The 18,932-nt window shown below is 51.0% G+C and overlaps 2 protein-coding genes across 2 annotated transcripts in view; one reads left to right on the top strand and one right to left on the bottom strand.

The window, feature by feature from the left end:
* Nucleotides 1-6,017: 6,017 nt before the first annotated feature.
* Nucleotides 6,018-8,969, bottom strand: LOC137562477 (uncharacterized). Its single transcript, XM_068273851.1, has one exon. The coding sequence runs from the start codon at nucleotides 8,679-8,681 to the stop codon at nucleotides 6,960-6,962; it is 1,722 nt and encodes a 573-aa protein (XP_068129952.1). The 5' UTR covers nucleotides 8,682-8,969; the 3' UTR covers nucleotides 6,018-6,959.
* Nucleotides 8,863-18,932, top strand: part of MPDU1 (mannose-P-dolichol utilization defect 1) — a 34,616-nt gene continuing 24,546 nt past the window's right edge. The window contains exons 1-2 of the mRNA XM_068273853.1: nucleotides 8,863-9,155; nucleotides 15,589-15,654. Coding sequence (XP_068129954.1) covers nucleotides 8,909-9,155; nucleotides 15,589-15,654 — 313 coding nt within the window. The 5' untranslated portion in view covers nucleotides 8,863-8,908. The remainder of the gene's footprint in view (nucleotides 9,156-15,588; nucleotides 15,655-18,932) is intronic.

The following is an 18,932-nucleotide window of genomic DNA, read 5'->3' on the forward strand; positions in this document are numbered from 1 at the left end:
ATCCCAAAATGTTGTTAGCTTTAGCTGCAGCGGCTTGGCATTGAGTACGATTATTTAACTTGTTGTCAATGAGTACTCCTAAGTCCTTCTCCAAGTTTGATGTCCCCAACTGTATCCCATTTATTTTGTATGGTGCTAGCCCATTGGTACGACCAAAATGCATGACTTTACATTTTTCAACATTGAATTTCATCTGCCATTTATGTGCCCATATAGCCATCCTATCCAGATCCTGTTGCAATCTGACACTATCTTCCTGAGAGTTGATGATTCTGCACAATTTTGTATCATCTGGAAAAATAGCAACATTGCTCACTACTGCATCTACTAGGTCATTAATAAATAAATTGAAGAGCACTGGACCCAGTACAGACCCCTGTGGGACCCCACTGCTAACCAGGGCTGTGGAGTCGGTACAAAAATCTTCCGACTCCAACTCCAACTCCTCAGTTTCTGAAACCACGACTCCAACTCTGACTCCGGGTACAAAAAATTGCTCAGACTCCGACTCCTTAGTCTAATACTTAACAGGGCTGTGGATTTTGTACAAAAATCATGCGACTCCGACTCCCGACTCCTCAGTTTCTGAAACCACGACTCCGACTCCAACTCCGGGTGCCCAAAATTGCCCCGACTCCGACTCCTCGACTCCAACTCCCACTCCACAGCCCTGCTGCTAACAGTCTCCCATTTTGAGTACGATTCATTGACCACAACTCTTTGTTTTCTGTCCATTAGCCAGGTCCCTATCCATGCACACAGACTCTTCCCCAGTCCTTGCATCCTCAACTTTTGCACCAGACTTTTGTGGGGAACAGTGTCGAAGGCCTTTGCAAAGTCCAAGTATATCACATCTACAGCATTCCCAATATCCATATTAGCATTCACTACCTCATAAAAGCTGAGCATGTTAGTCAAACAGGACCTGTCTCTAGTAAACCCATGTTGATGCTGAGAAATAAGATTATTTTCTACTATAAAGTCATGTATAGTATCTCTTAATAACCCCTCAAATAGTTTGCATACAACTGATGTTAAGCTTACAGGTCTATAATTTCCTGGATCAGATTTTTTGCCCTTCTTAAATAATGGGAAAACATGGGCTGTACGCCAATCCAGTCTGACTTCAGTCAGAGCACCTGATCTCCATGCTTGTTCAGGGGCTGTGGCTGAAAGTATGAGAGACACAGGATCAGCAGGCCTGCCAGGCAACTGGTATTATTTTAAAAGGAAAAATCCACATCCTACTCAGTTTAGGTTCCCTTTAATCATGCATTTGACAACTTTGTATGTATTGGCCAGGATAAGCACAAATAGATGGCTAATAGTGGCTTTTCAAGTGATCTCTGCAGAAGGGTGACCTCTAACCTTTTGCTCTCCACCCATGAAGTGTCTCTCGGGAATTGAGAGAAGGCGTGTCTTAGTTGTATGTATCTGAAAAACATTTTATTTGGTAAGTCATATTCTGACCTCAATTCATTAAATGGTTTAATGTCTGTTGTGATATGATTTTATCTCTGACCCTTGTGGTCCCAAATGATTGATTCTAGTATTGTGGTAAGGTGATGGAGATTTGGCTTTCCCCACAGACCATTACCCTGAGACCATAAACTGCTTATGGGTTTATTTCTAGGCCATAACTGTTTTCATTAGTGATACAGAATTTTGTTAGTTCACCCCAGAAGCTTGAAATTGGTAAGCTTCTCATCGGAACCCAGGAGAGAGCAAAATTATATGTGTCTTGGCTAAACCACCATCAGGCAGTCACCAGTTGGGCTGGTTTAGGTTCCCTTTAAACGATCAACTGCTATGTAATCTGTCATGATAATCATTAAAAATGAACGATATTCGCGAGTAGTCTACCATTTCACAAATTCTAATTAAACAATGTTACACTATATTGTGAAAACGATTGCCCATGTCAATTAAATAATTGTGGCATGGGTACAAACATACACCAAAACCATCGATCCTGTAATGCTGACTCAGAGATTTATAAATATCAACATATTACAACATACAGATTTCTGGAAGTACCCCGCAGGGATTTTATCTTAACCACTTAAGCCCAACTGGACAAATATATTTGTCCACTGTAGTTGTGGAGGGTGCACCACCAGTTTGCTACTAAATGAGGCACATGTGGTATCATTTTAACCGTGACGAGTTGTGGAATCCATTTTGGTGTGTCTAAAACCTGTGAACCACGTCACATAAAAAATAGGTAGGGACAAACTCAATCAAAAGATAAAAAGTCATTTTCAGGATTATGATCAAACTTAGGAAAGTTTTAGCAACACTACAAGAGACATATGTGGTATCATTTTAACCGTGATAAGTAGTAGAATAGAGTTTAGAGAGTTTTAGGGTCGAGGCCCTTTTCTCCTGTATTTTTTTTAGTCACAAACTGAATCAAAAGAAATTACATTTTTGCATATTCTGTACCAAAATAAAAGACTTGTAAAATGAAAACAAAGTGACAGAATATGAAAGAAACAACATATATTGTTACCATAGGAACCTGGCTTTTTAAATATGTATGCCATAAGGGTATATTACTATTATTTTTCAAAATAAGGCCTTGTAATCTTTGACAGTGTACAATGAGAAAGCAAAAAGCACAAAACAGAAAAAAGACACCTTTATTTCCAAATACAATATTCTCTCCATACATTGTGCTAGGAACATAATCTAAATGTTGCAATAACCAGGATGGATGAGCAAATAAAATTAGTGGGTTTAACTTATAGTCAGCACTGTTTAATTTAAAGCTATAATGGATGTAAATGGAGGAATAGATTGTTTTTTTCATCTTTTTCCCTTATTTTCCCTTTAAAATGCATAGAAAATAAGGTGATTACTAAACAAAATGAACACACACTAAAAGCCGAATTTGTCCTGAAAAAAACAATATATAGATCATTTAGTTGTGATAAGGAGTAATAAAGTTATTGGCAAATGAATGGGAGCAGCGCCTATATGTGAAAATTGCTCTCGGGCTGAAGTGGTTAAAGTGAACCTTAAGTGAGAAAAAAAAATGAGTTTTACTCACCTGGGGCTTACCTCAGCCCCCTGCAGCTGATCGGTGCCCACGACGAGTCGCTCTGATGCTCCGGGTCCCGCTGGCGGCCACTTCCGGTTTCGCCGTCAGGACCCGTCAGGCTGGGGAACGTGGCTGATACTACGCGTTCCCAGCCAAAATAGCACCCCTATGCGGCCATATGTCCGCATAGGCACTCGTATGCGGACATATGGCCGCATAGGGGTGCTATTTTGGCTGGGAACGCGTAGTATCAGCCGCGTTCCCCAGCCTGACGGGTCCTGACGGCGAAACCGGAAGTGGCCGTCAGCGGGACCCGGAGCATCAGAGCGACTCGTCGTGGGCACCGATCAGCTGCAGGGGGCTGAGGTAAGCCCCAGGTGAGTAAAACTCAATTTTTTTTTCTCACTTAAGGTTCACTTTAAATACTTTTGTGCCACTTTTGATATCTCTCAATAAAAATCTTTGAAACTAAAATATTACAGCATACAATTCGAGGCAACAAGCTCTGACCTGTTTCGCTCTTCAGTGCTTACTCGTAGAGCTTGCTGCTTCTGTTTGTATGCTGTAATATTTTTACATTTATAAATCTCTGAGTCCACATTGCTGGTGTGCGGATTGAGTGCTTTCATCCCTAAAACAAGACAAGGGGCTCAATGCACTAGTAATTAATGCATTCAGCAATGCAGAGAACAGCTGACTTTACCAAACATACATGTCATCAAATTTTATTCACGGAGGAGGTTATTGGATGGAACAACTCAATAACCGACCTCTGAGGTCAATACATCAACAAATGTCAATTCACAAAGATAAGACCATTCAGGAAAACAAGTTGATGTTGGGTATCTCCAGCCTGGAGCTGTCGGTAACTAACAATCAGCCATCTGGTAAAATAGACAGGCAAAGAAGACAGCCAATAGGAGGAGCCACCTGTCCTCCTCACTCCATTGGTGCCGATGTACTTCCAGGCGGGACAGCAGAAAGTAATATACTAGAACTAGGAGTAGGGCACATTCATAGAGGCTTTCTTGTATCCCTTTAGATGTGCACATCTACAGTCTGATACAGAGAGAGGGCCCTCTAGTGGCTGCATGAAGATCTAAAGGGACGCTGGGGACGCCTTTTACTCTTCTAAGCTGCCATAAACAGCTCTTGCAAAGGAACGGCTCATGTAATAGGCGGACCGACTAAGGAATCAGCACAGCTCTGGTCAGAAGTGGGAGATCATCACCGCAGCATAACTCAGCTTGCCGCAGACACACTCCCCAGCTGCTCACATTTATACGTTTTACCAAACAGGTCTTAGGCCTGGTTCACACTGCCAGAGCTTTTTTAAGCGCTAGTGATTTGAAAAGCTCTTGCTAATGCATTGCTATGGGGGATTTTTACAAAATAACATCACACCAGTGAGAACACACACATAGCATTGCATTAGCAAGAGCTTTTAAATCACAAATGCTTAGGGTGGTTTTCCTTCTTAAATCAGAAGGAATTTGCGATAATTCAGCTTTAAGTGAACATCTGTAGTTACCCACAATGCACCTCTACTGAATATGCAAATGACCTGTTTATGCCCCTGAAGCCAGGCTCACATCCAGAACCGCTGGTGTATAGAAAGCTTATAGCTTATACATGTTACAGAGCCACACCAACCCCGTATGCTTTGCTTGTGGTTTGGGTCACCCCGAGCTGCTTGGCTACTGGGTTGGATTCACAAAGCACTTAGGAACGCTCTTGTAGTGTGAACTATCCCTTAGTGAACTGAAGCGGCATTGCCCAGGATTTCCCCCAAATGAGTATTCTATAAACAGGTAGTAACTATGGGGAGAAAGTCCCTGCGTCTTATATGCTGAATACGATCCCCCGCCGATACGAACCGCCACGACGTCGAGGACGCCCTGTACTCTCCACCAGCCTTGTCCCCCAGCATTCCTCGCATGTCTCCTCCGCTCCCTGTGTGTAAATACAATTAGCAGCAGCACAGTTCACCTAAACCACAGTTCCAGCGGCGATCACAAACCTCTAAAGATGTGATCAGCTGAAGCTGTCACTAGGGGGAGCCGTGCGGGAAAGGAGAGGTCTGTGATTGTGACTGGAACGGTGGATTAGCGAGCTGGTGCTGCGGCTAATTGTATTTACAAATGGGGAGCGGAGGAGACATGCGGTCAACCGGAGGAAGACACAGGGGGACAAAGAGGGGAGGCCAAGAAGGACAGAAGGGGAACCGGGGGGTTGGGGCGAACACAGGAGGACATGGGGACTTATGAGGGACACAATAATTAGAGGAGAGTATCTACAAGACTCTCCTGGACCATGGATGCACCAGGTTTAGTCTATATTTTGTTCCCCTGCTTTTTGCCCTCTAAAACTAGGTGTGTCTTTAGTCCAGAGCGTCTTATATGCCGAAAAATATGGTATACGTCATTGGCCTCGATTCATAAAGCATTTCCGCAAGCGGAAATGCTGAAAACGGCTCACTTTACCGACCACACAGCAAAATCTGTATTCGTAAAGGCTTTTTCCGCATGAAAAGCCGACATTCGCGAGCAGAGTGATAAATCACCGCCTTGTGCTGTGATTATCTTAACAAAAGTAACATGTCAATTCATAAAGATTAGAGGAAGCGGTATGCGGACGGGGATTACCGCTACCTCTGATGTGGCGAGAAGCGTGCGGAATACAGTGCAGTGAATGGGACAGACCTCCCAAGCAGCTGCAGAGAGAACACCGCACGGAGGGACTCCGCCTGCTTCTCCTGTTTCCGCATGCCTACCAACAGCCTAACGCCTGCCTACAGCGGGATATCTCCGCACTCCTATAACAACTAGAAACATTTTTATGAATGACCACCCAGAAGGCTGAAATACCGACAGCGGTGTTTCCCCGCTCGAGTTTACCTTACCGACAGCACTTTTATGAATCGAGGCCATTGTCTACATACATTACCCTATGGGAGAAAAGCGCTTTAAAAATGTTATGGCATTATTATTATTATTATTTGTACAATACAGTATTCATTTGTAGAGCACCATGAACGATGTTAGCATTGTATAATTCAATAACAATAAAATCTTTCCAACAAAGACACAGAATTTCTTCTATTTGGGGAACACAGGGAAACCATAGCTGGAATTCCCATCATACACCAATGCAGTTATATTAATACTGTATATACATTCTAAACGTTTTGAAATGTGTAAATGCTCTGCAAACATGGCATGCTGTCTGATACTAAAGCGTTAGGCTAGATTCACGCCGTCTCTGAAGAAAAACTGATCCATTTTCAGTTTCTTACATTGTTAATCAGTTTTTCAAATGGTTTTCTATGATCTGTTCCGTTCGCTACCTGCTCGGTACCTGTCCCTGCGGCCCCCTGCCACTCCGTCCATTGGGGTCCTCACCCACCGCCCTCCATTGGGGTCCCTGCACACAGGAAACGTGGGTATACTCATCCCAGAGCCCTAGCAGAAGCATCACAGGTTCCCAATGTTTTGCAAAGCACCAGTGACAATCGTCCCTCCCCAGGGACAATTTTCATTGGTGCACTACTCTGTGAACCAATGAGAATCGACATCCCTGGGGAGGACTATTGGTTGCAATAAACCAATAAGGGCCCGAGATGCTCCTAGGATCAGCATACCGGCATTGTTCTGTGCAGGGATCTGGATGGATGAAGACAGGTGACTGTCTTACAATACACACGAGGGGCCTAGGAAGAATGGACACTGTCCGCTCTCATAGGCTACCATTGATTCTGTCGGCATCCATCGCAATCCACTCCGACCATCCAGAAAAATTTGCTTAGGACCCAAACTTGTGTTCTATTCACTAGAGCAGACCCATTACGAGCAGACCAATGAGAACTGATCCTATCCTAACCAATGTGAAAGAAGCCTAACTGCACATGCCCAGTGTGTCATCTGCATATGTCATTCGCAAGAGCAGTGCGGATCTCCTCCGCGGCTTCCTCCGTCTCCAAATCATCTTCTTCCACTTCACTGGGTTGCTCCAATTCTTCTTCTGCGCTGTCTTCCAGCCAGTGGTCCTCAAAAGGTTCTCTGCGGCTTTCACAAATGTTGTGAAGGGTGCAACAGGCTGTAACCAGGGTCGGCAAGAAGGCAAGTTCAATGTCGGGCTTTAACAGGCATCGCCAGCGGTTCTTGAGACGCCCAAATGCTATTTCTGTCAGACTCAAGGCAGAGCTAAAGCGTCTATTCAGTTCGGTGTCCGCTGGGCAAGATTCCTCAGCAATGGGGGTCATGAGCCATGGAAGGAGAGGATAAGAACGTGACCCAAGTAAGTAGACAGGTACCTCAACTCCATCAATGTTCTTGGTCATGTGGGGGAACAGAGTCCCTTCTGCACCCCATTCATAAATCTCTGATGTCACTAGAACTTGAGAGTCTGACAAGGTACCGGGGCAGCCAATGTTCAGGTCCCAGAAACAAAAGTCAGGATCCACAACACCTTGAAGGACAACTGAATTCCAACCTTTGGTGTTACAGTACTGATTTGCAGATTCACTAGGGAGGCCTACTGGTACATGGAAGGTCCCAATCACCCCGGCCAACTGTGACAGGCCATAGCGATGTTCAAAAGACCTAAGAGTCTCTCGAAGGACTTCTCCTTGAGGAACAGAGACAAATTTAGGCGTGAGGATGGATTCTATTGCCTCACACGTATCACCGACAATCTTATGTAGGGTGGAGCGTGATATACCAAAAAGAGTTTCAATGGTCCGATATTCACTAGAGGAGCACAAATGCCACAGCGTAACGGCCAGTTGTACTTCTGTAGGGATTTCCCGATCGGCATTGGCAGCCAATCTTTGAAAAGCTGGTCGCAGCTGGTCACAGAGGTAATTAAACGTTGCCTTGGTCATGTGGAAGCTCTCGATCCAGTCAAAGTTTTCAAAGACTTTATCAATCATGTTGCGCCAAATCTGGTACTCCTGCCTCACCCAATCGACGCCAGATGAAGATTCTGAAGAGAAATCATTACTGCCGGCCACCAGCCGTGACGCCCACAAGGCAGCAAATCGTAGGCGTTCGCGTGCCTTATTACGCCGGAAGAGGAACATTCTCCTCCGCCTCTCCAGCTCCCTTTGCCGGCGTTCTTTCTTGAGGCGGGCATAAAACAGGGAACAAAGGGTGATGGTTCCCGCGCAGAGCTCAGAAAGGGGCTGAGAATTGCTCGGGGCAGCCGTTTCTCCTCCTCCTTCGACACCCGGGGTTTGATTCTTGCCTGCTGCACCATTTTGGAGCGTGGAAGAGTCCGCATCACTCAGAATGGAACCTAAGTTGGCCCATATTTTACTCCTGAGGAGACGATGCCCTGTGCGTCTCTGAAATGCTTCCCCAGTGGGTTGATAGGAACTGGTGTAACCAGATACACTGCCCCTCTGGCACCCATATCGGAAACCTGTCTTTCCATATATCTCATCCATAATGGGCTGCTGCGATGGCGGCCATGGTCTCCGGGGTGTGGCGACCTCCGCCACTGACCGATGGGCACCCCTTGAAGGCGGCAGCCATGTTGCTCTCCCTGAGCTGGTCACCTGTGGAAGGCTGTCACAGGTTGGAGGCCATCTTTCCCCTTCCTCCTCCATGTCACTGGCCTCCTCTGAGCTGTCCTTCATCTCCCCTCACACTCCAGTCAGAAGCCTTTCCCGCCTTTTCCCCCTCAGCTGTCACCTTAGAAACACTCTCTGGCGCCGTTGTGAGGGCGGGGTTGCGATTCACGCGCTTTGTTTCCCAGGAAACGGCCTGCTCAGGTGCGGGGGCGGAGCTACAGCAGTCCTTGCGGTACAGGTGCGGCTATAGGAGGGAGTAACATCGGCCTCCCACTATGAGGGCGGTGTTATAGATGTCACACAATTCCGCCTCTCCTCTTCCGCTGCCCTCACTTATCATGGCGGAACTTTCGGGCTCAGTAACCGGATGTCGGAAGCATTGCACAGGAAGTGACGTTGGGCTGAGTAGAAGTCGGACTCCTGGACCCGGAAGTCAGGGGATACCGGGGAGGATGGAGGCTTTCCGCAGTGTGCTGGTCCCGGGGCTCCTCCCCGAGGATTGCTATGATGAGTTCTTCCTGCAGTACAACCTGCTGCACGGTACGGCTGTCACTGCCTGACTATCAGTGTCACATGACCCTCACCTGCCTCACTAACCCCCCACTGTCACCTGACCACTACCCTCTGCCTGTCACCTGACCCACCACTACCCTCTGCCTGTCACCTGACCCACCACTACCCTCTGCCTGACTATCACTGTCACATGACCCTCACCTGCCTCACTATCCCCCCACTGTCACCTGACCCACCACTACCCTCTGCCTGTCACCCCACTGTCACCTGACCCACCACTACCCTCTGCCTGTCACCTGACCCACCACTACCCTCTGCCTGTCACCTGACCCACCACTACCCTCTGCCTGTCACCCCACTGTCACCCTCCCCACCACTACCCTCTGCCTGTCACCCCACTGTCACCTGACCCACCACTACCCTCTGCCTGTCACCTGACCCACCACTACCCTCTGCCTGTCACCCCACTGTCACCTGACCCACCACTACCCTCTGCCTGTTACCTGACCCACCACTACCCTCTGCCTGTCACCTGACCCACCACTACCCTCTGCCTGTCACCCCACTGTCACCTAACCCACCACTACCCTCTGCCTGTTACCCCACTGTCACCTGACCCACCACTACCCTCTGCCTGTCACCCCACTGTCACCTGACCCACCTCTACCCTCTGCCTGTCACCCCACTGTCACCTGACCCAGCACTACCCTCTGCCTGTCACCTGACCCAGCACTACCCTCTGCCTGTCACCTGACCCACTACTACCCTCTGCCTGTCACCTGACCCACTACTACCCTCTGCCTGTCACCTGACCCACCACTACCCTCTGCCTGTCACCCCACTGTCACCTGACCCACCACTACCCTCTGCCTGTCACCTGACCCACCACTACCCTCTGCCTGTCACCCCACTGTCACCTGACCCACCACTACCCTCTGCCTGTCACCTGACCCACCACTACCCTCTGCCTGTCACCCCACTGTCACCTGACCCACCTCTACCCTCTGCCTGTTACCCCACTGTCACCTGACCCACCACTACCCTCTGCCTGTTACCCCACTGTCACCCTGTTACCCCACTGTCACCTGACCCACCACTACCCTCTGCCTGTCACCTGACCCACCTCTACCCTCTGCCTGTCACCCCACTGTCACCTGACCCACCACTACCCTCTGCCTGTCACCCCACTGTCACCTGACCCACCTCTACCCTCTGCCTGTTACCCCACTGTCACCTGACCCACCACTACCCTCTGCCTGTCACCCCACTGTCACCTGACCCACCTCTACCCTCTCACCCCACTGTCACCTGACCCACCACTACCCTCTGCCTGTCACCCCACTGTCACCTGACCCACCTCTACCCTCTGCCTGTTACCCCACTGTCACCTGACCCACCTCTACCCTCTGCCTGTTACCCCACTGTCACCTGACCCACCACTACCCTCTGCCTGTTACCCCACTGTCACCTGACCCACCACTACCCTCTGCCTGTTACCCCACTGTCACCCTGTTACCCCACTGTCACCTGACCCACCACTACCCTCTGCCTGTCACCCCACTGTCACCTGACCCACCACTACCCTCTGCCTGTCACCCCACTGTCACCTGACCCACCACTACCCTCTGCCTGTCACCCCACTGTCACCTGACCCACCACTACCCTCTGCCTGTCACCTGACCCACCACTACCCTCTGCCTGTCACCACACTGTCACCTGACCCACCACTACCCTCTGCCTGTCACCTGACCCTCACCACCCTCTGCTTGTCACCCCACTGTCACCTGACCCACCACTACCCTCTGCCTGTCACCCCACTGTCACCTAACCCACCTTTACCCTCTGCCTGTTACCCCACTGTCACCTGACCCACCACTACCCTCTGCCTGTTACCCCACTGTCACCCTGTCACCCCACTGTCACCTGACCCACCACTACCCTCTGCCTGTCACCCCACTGTCACCTGACCCACCACTACCATCTGCCTGTCACCCCACTGTCACCTGACCCACTACTACCCTCTGCCTGTCACCCCACTGTCACCTGACCCACCACTACCCTCTGCCTGTCACCCCACCATCACCTGACCCACCACTACCCTCTGCCTGTTACCCCACTGTCACCCTGTTACCCCACTGTCACCTGACCCACCACTACCCTCTGCCTTTCACCCCACTGTCACCTGACCCACCACTACCCTCTGCCTGTCACCTGACCCACCACTACCCTCTGCCTGTCACCTGACCCACCACTACCCTCTGCCTGTCACCCCACTGTCACCTGACCCACCACTACCCTCTGCCTGTCACCCCACTGTCACCTGACCCACCACTACCCTCTGCCTGTCACCTGACCCACCACTACCCTCTGCCTGTCACCCCACTGTCACCTGACCCACCACTACCCTCTGCCTGTCACCCTCCCCACCACTACCCTCTGCCTGTCACCCCACTGTCACCTGACCCACCACTACCCTCTGCCTGTCACCTGACCCACCACTACCCTCTGCCTGTCACCCCACTGTCACCTGACCCACCACTACCCTCTGCCTGTTACCCCACTGTCACCTGACCCACCTCTACCCTCTGCCTGTTACCCCACTGTCACCTGACCCACCACTACCCTCTGCCTGTTACCCCACTGTCACCTGACCCACCACTACCCTCTGCCTGTCACCCCACTGTCACCTGACCCACCACTACCCTCTGCCTGTTACCCCACTGTCACCTGACCCACCACTACCCTCTGCCTGTTACCCCACTGTCACCTGACCCACCACTACCCTCTGCCTGTCACCTGACCCACCACTACCCTCTGCCTGTCACCTGACCCACCACTACCCTCTGCCTGTCACCTGACCCACCACTACCCTCTGCCTGTCACCCCACTGTCACCTGACCCACCACTACCCTCTGCCTGTCACCTGACCCACCACTACCCTCTGCCTGTCACCTGACCCACCACTACCCTCTGCCTGTCACCTGACCCACCACTACCCTCTGCCTGTCACCTGACCCACCACTACCCTCTGCCTGTCACCCCACTGTCACCTGACCCACCACTACCCTCTGCCTGTCACCCCACTGTCACCTGACCCACCACTACCCTCTGCCTGTCACCTGACCCACCACTACCCTCTGCCTGTCACCCCACTGTCACCTGACCCACCACTACCCTCTGCCTGTCACCCTCCCCACCACTACCCTCTGCCTGTCACCCCACTGTCACCTGACCCACCACTACCCTCTGCCTGTCACCTGACCCACCACTACCCTCTGCCTGTCACCCCACTGTCACCTGACCCACCACTACCCTCTGCCTGTTACCCCACTGTCACCTGACCCACCTCTACCCTCTGCCTGTTACCCCACTGTCACCTGACCCACCACTACCCTCTGCCTGTTACCCCACTGTCACCTGACCCACCACTACCCTCTGCCTGTCACCCCACAGTCACCTGACCCACCACTACCCTCTGCCTGTTACCCCACTGTCACCTGACCCACCACTACCCTCTGCCTGTTACCCCACTGTCACCTGACCCACCACTACCCTCTGCCTGTCACCTGACCCACCACTACCCTCTGCCTGTCACCCCACTGTCACCTGACCCACCACTACCCTCTGCCTGTCACCCCACTGTCACCTGACCCACCACTACCCTCTGCCTGTCACCCCACTGTCACCTGACCCACCACTACCCTCTGCCTGTCACCTGACCCACCTCTACCCTCTGCCTGTTACCCCACTGTCACCTGACCCACCACTACCCTCTGCCTGTCACCCCACTGTCACCTGACCCACCTCTACCCTCTCACCCCACTGTCACCTGACCCACCACTACCCTCTGCCTGTCACCCCACTGTCACCTGACCCACCACTACCCTCTGCCTGTCACCCCACTGTCACCTGACCCACCACTACCCTCTGCCTGTCACCCCACTGTCACCTGACCCACCACTACCCTCTGCCTGTCACCCCACTGTCACCTGACCCACCACTACCCTCTGCCTGTCACCTGACCCACCACTACCCTCTGCCTGTCACCACACTGTCACCTGACCCACCACTACCCTCTGCCTGTCACCTGACCCTCACCACCCTCTGCTTGTCACCCCACTGTCACCTGACCCACCACTACCCTCTGCCTGTCACCCCACTGTCACCTAACCCACCTTTACCCTCTGCCTGTTACCCCACTGTCACCTGACCCACCACTACCCTCTGCCTGTTACCCCACTGTCACCCTGTCACCCCACTGTCACCTGACCCACCACTACCCTCTGCCTGTCACCCCACTGTCACCTGACCCACCACTACCATCTGCCTGTCACCCCACTGTCACCTGACCCACTACTACCCTCTGCCTGTCACCCCACTGTCACCTGACCCACCACTACCCTCTGCCTGTCACCCCACCATCACCTGACCCACCACTACCCTCTGCCTGTTACCCCACTGTCACCCTGTTACCCCACTGTCACCTGACCCACCACTACCCTCTGCCTGTCACCCCACTGTCACCTGACCCACCACTACCCTCTGCCTGTCACCCCACTGTCACCTGACCCACCACTACCCTCTGCCTGTCACCCCACTGTCACCTGACCCACCACTACCCTCTGCCTGTCACCTGACCCACCACTACCCTCTGCCTGTCACCCCACTGTCACCTGACCCACCACTACCCTCTGCCTGTCACCCTCCCCACCACTACCCTCTGCCTGTCACCCCACTGTCACCTGACCCACCACTACCCTCTGCCTGTCACCTGACCCACCACTACCCTCTGCCTGTCACCCCACTGTCACCTGACCCACCACTACCCTCTGCCTGTTACCCCACTGTCACCTGACCCACCTCTACCCTCTGCCTGTTACCCCACTGTCACCTGACCCACCACTACCCTCTGCCTGTTACCCCACTGTCACCTGACCCACCACTACCCTCTGCCTGTCACCCCACTGTCACCTGACCCACCACTACCCTCTGCCTGTTACCCCACTGTCACCTGACCCACCACTACCCTCTGCCTGTTACCCCACTGTCACCTGACCCACCACTACCCTCTGCCTGTCACCTGACCCACCACTACCCTCTGCCTGTCACCTGACCCACCACTACCCTCTGCCTGTCACCTGACCCACCACTACCCTCTGCCTGTCACCCCACTGTCACCTGACCCACCACTACCCTCTGCCTGTCACCTGACCCACCACTACCCTCTGCCTGTCACCTGACCCACCACTACCCTCTGCCTGTCACCTGACCCACCACTACCCTCTGCCTGTCACCTGACCCACCACTACCCTCTGCCTGTCACCCCACTGTCACCTGACCCACCACTACCCTCTGCCTGTCACCCCACTGTCACCTGACCCACCACTACCCTCTGCCTGTCACCTGACCCACCACTACCCTCTGCCTGTCACCCCACTGTCACCTGACCCACCACTACCCTCTGCCTGTCACCCTCCCCACCACTACCCTCTGCCTGTCACCCCACTGTCACCTGACCCACCACTACCCTCTGCCTGTCACCTGACCCACCACTACCCTCTGCCTGTCACCCCACTGTCACCTGACCCACCACTACCCTCTGCCTGTTACCCCACTGTCACCTGACCCACCTCTACCCTCTGCCTGTTACCCCACTGTCACCTGACCCACCACTACCCTCTGCCTGTTACCCCACTGTCACCTGACCCACCACTACCCTCTGCCTGTCACCCCACAGTCACCTGACCCACCACTACCCTCTGCCTGTTACCCCACTGTCACCTGACCCACCACTACCCTCTGCCTGTTACCCCACTGTCACCTGACCCACCACTACCCTCTGCCTGTCACCTGACCCACCACTACCCTCTGCCTGTCACCTGACCCACCACTACCCTCTGCCTGTCACCCCACTGTCACCTGACCCACCACTACCCTCTGCCTGTCACCCCACTGTCACCTGACCCACCACTACCCTCTGCCTGTCACCCCACTGTCACCTGACCCACCACTACCCTCTGCCTGTCACCTGACCCACCACTACCCTCTGCCTGTCACCCCACTGTCACCTGACCCACCACTACCCTCTGCCTGTCACCCTCCCCACCACTACCCTCTGCCTGTCACCCCACTGTCACCTGACCCACCACTACCCTCTGCCTGTTCAGGAAATGCTGTTGAAAACAAAGAAAGCCCTGAGAATCCCCCTTAAAAAGATGGACTGGCTCAAAACCTGTCATCTGTCACATTTTTTAACTGCCTACTTTTTTCGCAAAATAACCCCTTTAATGTAGACTGAATAGGCTGTTTAAGAGGGACCCCGACCACCGCTGTGATTCGTGCCTTGCACATGATGAGACTGCAGCAGGCACAAGGTCACCGCAATCACCTGGCGATGTGACAAATCACAGTCATCCTTTATAGGGCTTCTTATATCTGACTTGTCTTCTGTTCCTTCCAGTTCCGTGCCTGAAGATTCTGATCAGCAAGCTGCTGGGGATTGGAATCATTGCCGGCTCAGTGATGGGTGAGTTCCTGCACAGTGTCTATAATGTCATAATGGGGATGATCACTAAACAGAGGTAAGATTGCCATCCGCAGGTAGCACACAGTGGAGTTCATGCGACCAACTTCATGTGTTTTGCATACGGCGCATTACGCATACGATGCACGCTACGGTGTTTGTGTAATGGAAGTATAGCGCATGTTGTATTCATAATGCGTGTTGTGCGCAAAGTGCGTTATTCCGGTTTCGTAAACGCTGGTAAAATAGCCGTGTGCTGCGGCTGCCTGCGCAATGCAATATTACCTTTTGTTTAGTGAATCAACCCCAAACATCATTTACCATCAACTCCTGCAGCTCCCAAGCAGTCACCCGATCCTTGGAATTGGGCCAATTAGATTTCCTGCTGATTTTTGATTGGCTCAATTGTAAGCTGCACACACTTTGCAGTAAAGTTGTATCCAAGCTGTAAGGGTGCGTTTCCACTTGTGCGGCGCGATATGCTCGCGGAAAACGCGTCAACGAATCCGCATACGGTTGCAGATTCGTTGACGTTTTCATGCGGATTTTCACGCGGAACGGTTTACGATTTTAACAACGCGATTTGAATCATGTCAATGCCGGCAAACATTGACATGGGTTTTTAAAAGAAATCGCACGCGGAAACGCCGGGAAAACCGCAAGACTCAAGTGCTTGCGGTTTTTCTATTTAGTTACATGACCGACGATTCGCGTGCGGGTGTGCGGCGTGCGAATTCTGACGGCTCTGCTGTGCAGATTTTTTCTGCAGAGCGAGCCGCACAGAATTCCTGACAAGTGGAAACGGCGCCATCCACTTATATTGGTTGAGCGAATCTGCATGCAGGAAACGCATGCAGATTCGCTCTAGTGGAAACATACCCTCACTGTTGGCTTTTAGGAGCCATCGTATTGCTTGTTTCATTTGCAGATCAGCGCAGTAAAGCAGGGCTGTGGAGTCGGAGTAACTTTTCGGTACCTGGAGTTGGAGTTAGGAAAAATGCACAGACTCCGACTCCTACTGAATTTAAACTTAAATTAAAATAGAAAATATGATAAAATGTTCTATTTCTCAGATAATTGTCATCATCAATAATTTATACATACAGTAATAGCTGTGCTTAATCCACAAAAATGAAATAAACCAATCAAAGAAATAGTTACTTGTGCTGCTTCAATAAAGCAGTCCTCAAACTAAGGCCCGCGGGCCAAATGTGGCCCCCTGAGGCTTTTTTACCGGCCCCCCCCCACACACAAAATGTATTACCTCCAGAGGAAGCCGGAAGTCCGGCGAAACCGGTAGAGGACGCCTGACTGCGTCCCTGCCGCCGCACCGTCCCCCCTCCAGCCTGTTTGGGAGTTTGCTCCCCCTCTCCAGCCAACCCGGCGTACACCAATCCGGACACCGCTGAGCACGCACCAAGCCTCTTGCCTCCATCTCGCATTGGACAATCCATCTATTGCAGGCAGTAACCCCGGCCACACCACGTTCAGCCTGGATGGCTATATTGCTATTCACCATCTTCAACCAGGATATGTAAGCAGCCCCACGGGCATGACTTTTGTTTGTGTATGTGGACTGATACATTGGACTGATGCGGTGTGAGCATTGGCTCTAACTATACAGTATATGCAAGATGCTTTGAATTTTGAATCTGGATCTCACTGTCTGAAGATGTTCAATGCTTTGCTTAAACCTGAACTTCTGCTTATGCCAATTTATACTTAGTGCTCGGTGGAGCTCTGCCTGCATGCTGCATTCTTACTAACATTGGAGTTTGACATCTAATTACAGGCTTGATTAACCTTTTGCTGTGCCTAGTGTATGTCTCCGGACGGATCATCTTTCTGCTCATAACAAGTAGAATTTGCTCATCACAATATACCTAAGATTGGCCTGCATATATGCATTTTTGCTGGATCTTGTTATCTAGATACATATACAATTTTGGTTTTGTTTTTTTGACTGTATGGCCATACAGATCGGTATGTGTGTTGCTGAGTCCGTATGTGTATGCGGGGATTGACTGGCTACGGTTACATCTGAGGCAGGGGGGAGGGGGCTGTGGGGGTGGCAGGGCGACAGATTTTTAATTGATACTGTCATACAATTTTGGATTAATAAAGCTTTTGCATTTTGATTATATTGGTGACTATTGGATGTTTTTGTTTGCCCAGGGCATACCCACCTCACTTCTTTATCTCACCTTGGTTTGTTTCAAAATGTATTATAGATGCGGTCAGCTACATCTTTAAATATTGGTGGTCCGATTGTAGAATGAAGCCAGAAAGCAGCAATTAGCTGGTTTCCAATCAAATTCCACATCAGGTGACACTGCTGTCCAATTGGACTGAAGGTTGTCACCTTAGTATGCATCACTGTCTGGCCCGCAAAGACTTCAATTTATACTCCGCCCCAGCCCCCCCCCCCGCAGTCTGAAGTATGTTGACCAGGCCCTCGACCCAAAACGTTTGGGGACCCTTCTATGCTGTAAGAATAAAGCCTGATGTGTAGCTGTGTCACTAATAGAGATGGTCAACGAGATGGAAATAATTCTGCATTGATGCTGATTTATGCAAATGTATGCACTCCCTTTGCTCATGAAATCAAATAATTTGATGTTAAAATTTGGTTTGGTGACTACGAATTAAAGGGTACCTGAGACGGATGAAAAGAAAAGTTTTTTTATACATACCTGGGGCTTCCTCCAGCCCCCTTCAGGCTAATCAGTCCCTCGCTGTCCTCCACCACCCGGATTTTCTGCTATGAGTCCTGGTAATTCAGCCAGTCGGCGCTGTCCGGCCGCATGCCACTCCCACAGCCAGGAACATTCTGCACCTGAGCAATAGTGCTGCACAGGTGTAGTATGCTCCTGGCGGCGGAGTGTGTGCATGCGCACTACACCAGACTGGCTCAAGTACCTGGACTCATAGCAGAAGATCCAGGTGGCGGAGGAGGACAGCGAGGGACTGATTAGCCTGAAGGGGGCTGGAGGAAGCCCCAGGTATGTATAAAACTTTAATTTCATCTGTCTGAGGTTTACTTTGTTACACAGTAGTACTATACTCTACATATGCACTCTCTACAGAGATGCAGGGAATCCACTGAGAATGTTATGCACATTGAACACAGAGGTGTTGTCTATCACCCATAAACCTGGTTCAGATTGTGCATGAAGAATGTGTAATAGAGGAAGAATCCCATCATTCTCCTGCAGAGTACCAGCACATCACTCTTACATGTACCCACAGTTACATTGCCTAGGGCCTGATCCATGTTCAGA

Source organism: Hyperolius riggenbachi, chromosome 3, assembly GCF_040937935.1.
Source record: "Hyperolius riggenbachi isolate aHypRig1 chromosome 3, aHypRig1.pri, whole genome shotgun sequence".
In the NCBI taxonomy this organism is placed as follows: Eukaryota; Metazoa; Chordata; class Amphibia; order Anura; family Hyperoliidae; genus Hyperolius; species Hyperolius riggenbachi.

What these genes read in the sequence shown, in the direction of transcription:
- LOC137562477 (XM_068273851.1), bottom strand. Translation starts at nt 8,681, where the DNA reads ATGAAGGACAGCTCAGAGGAGGCCAGTGACATGGAGGAGGAAGGGGAA.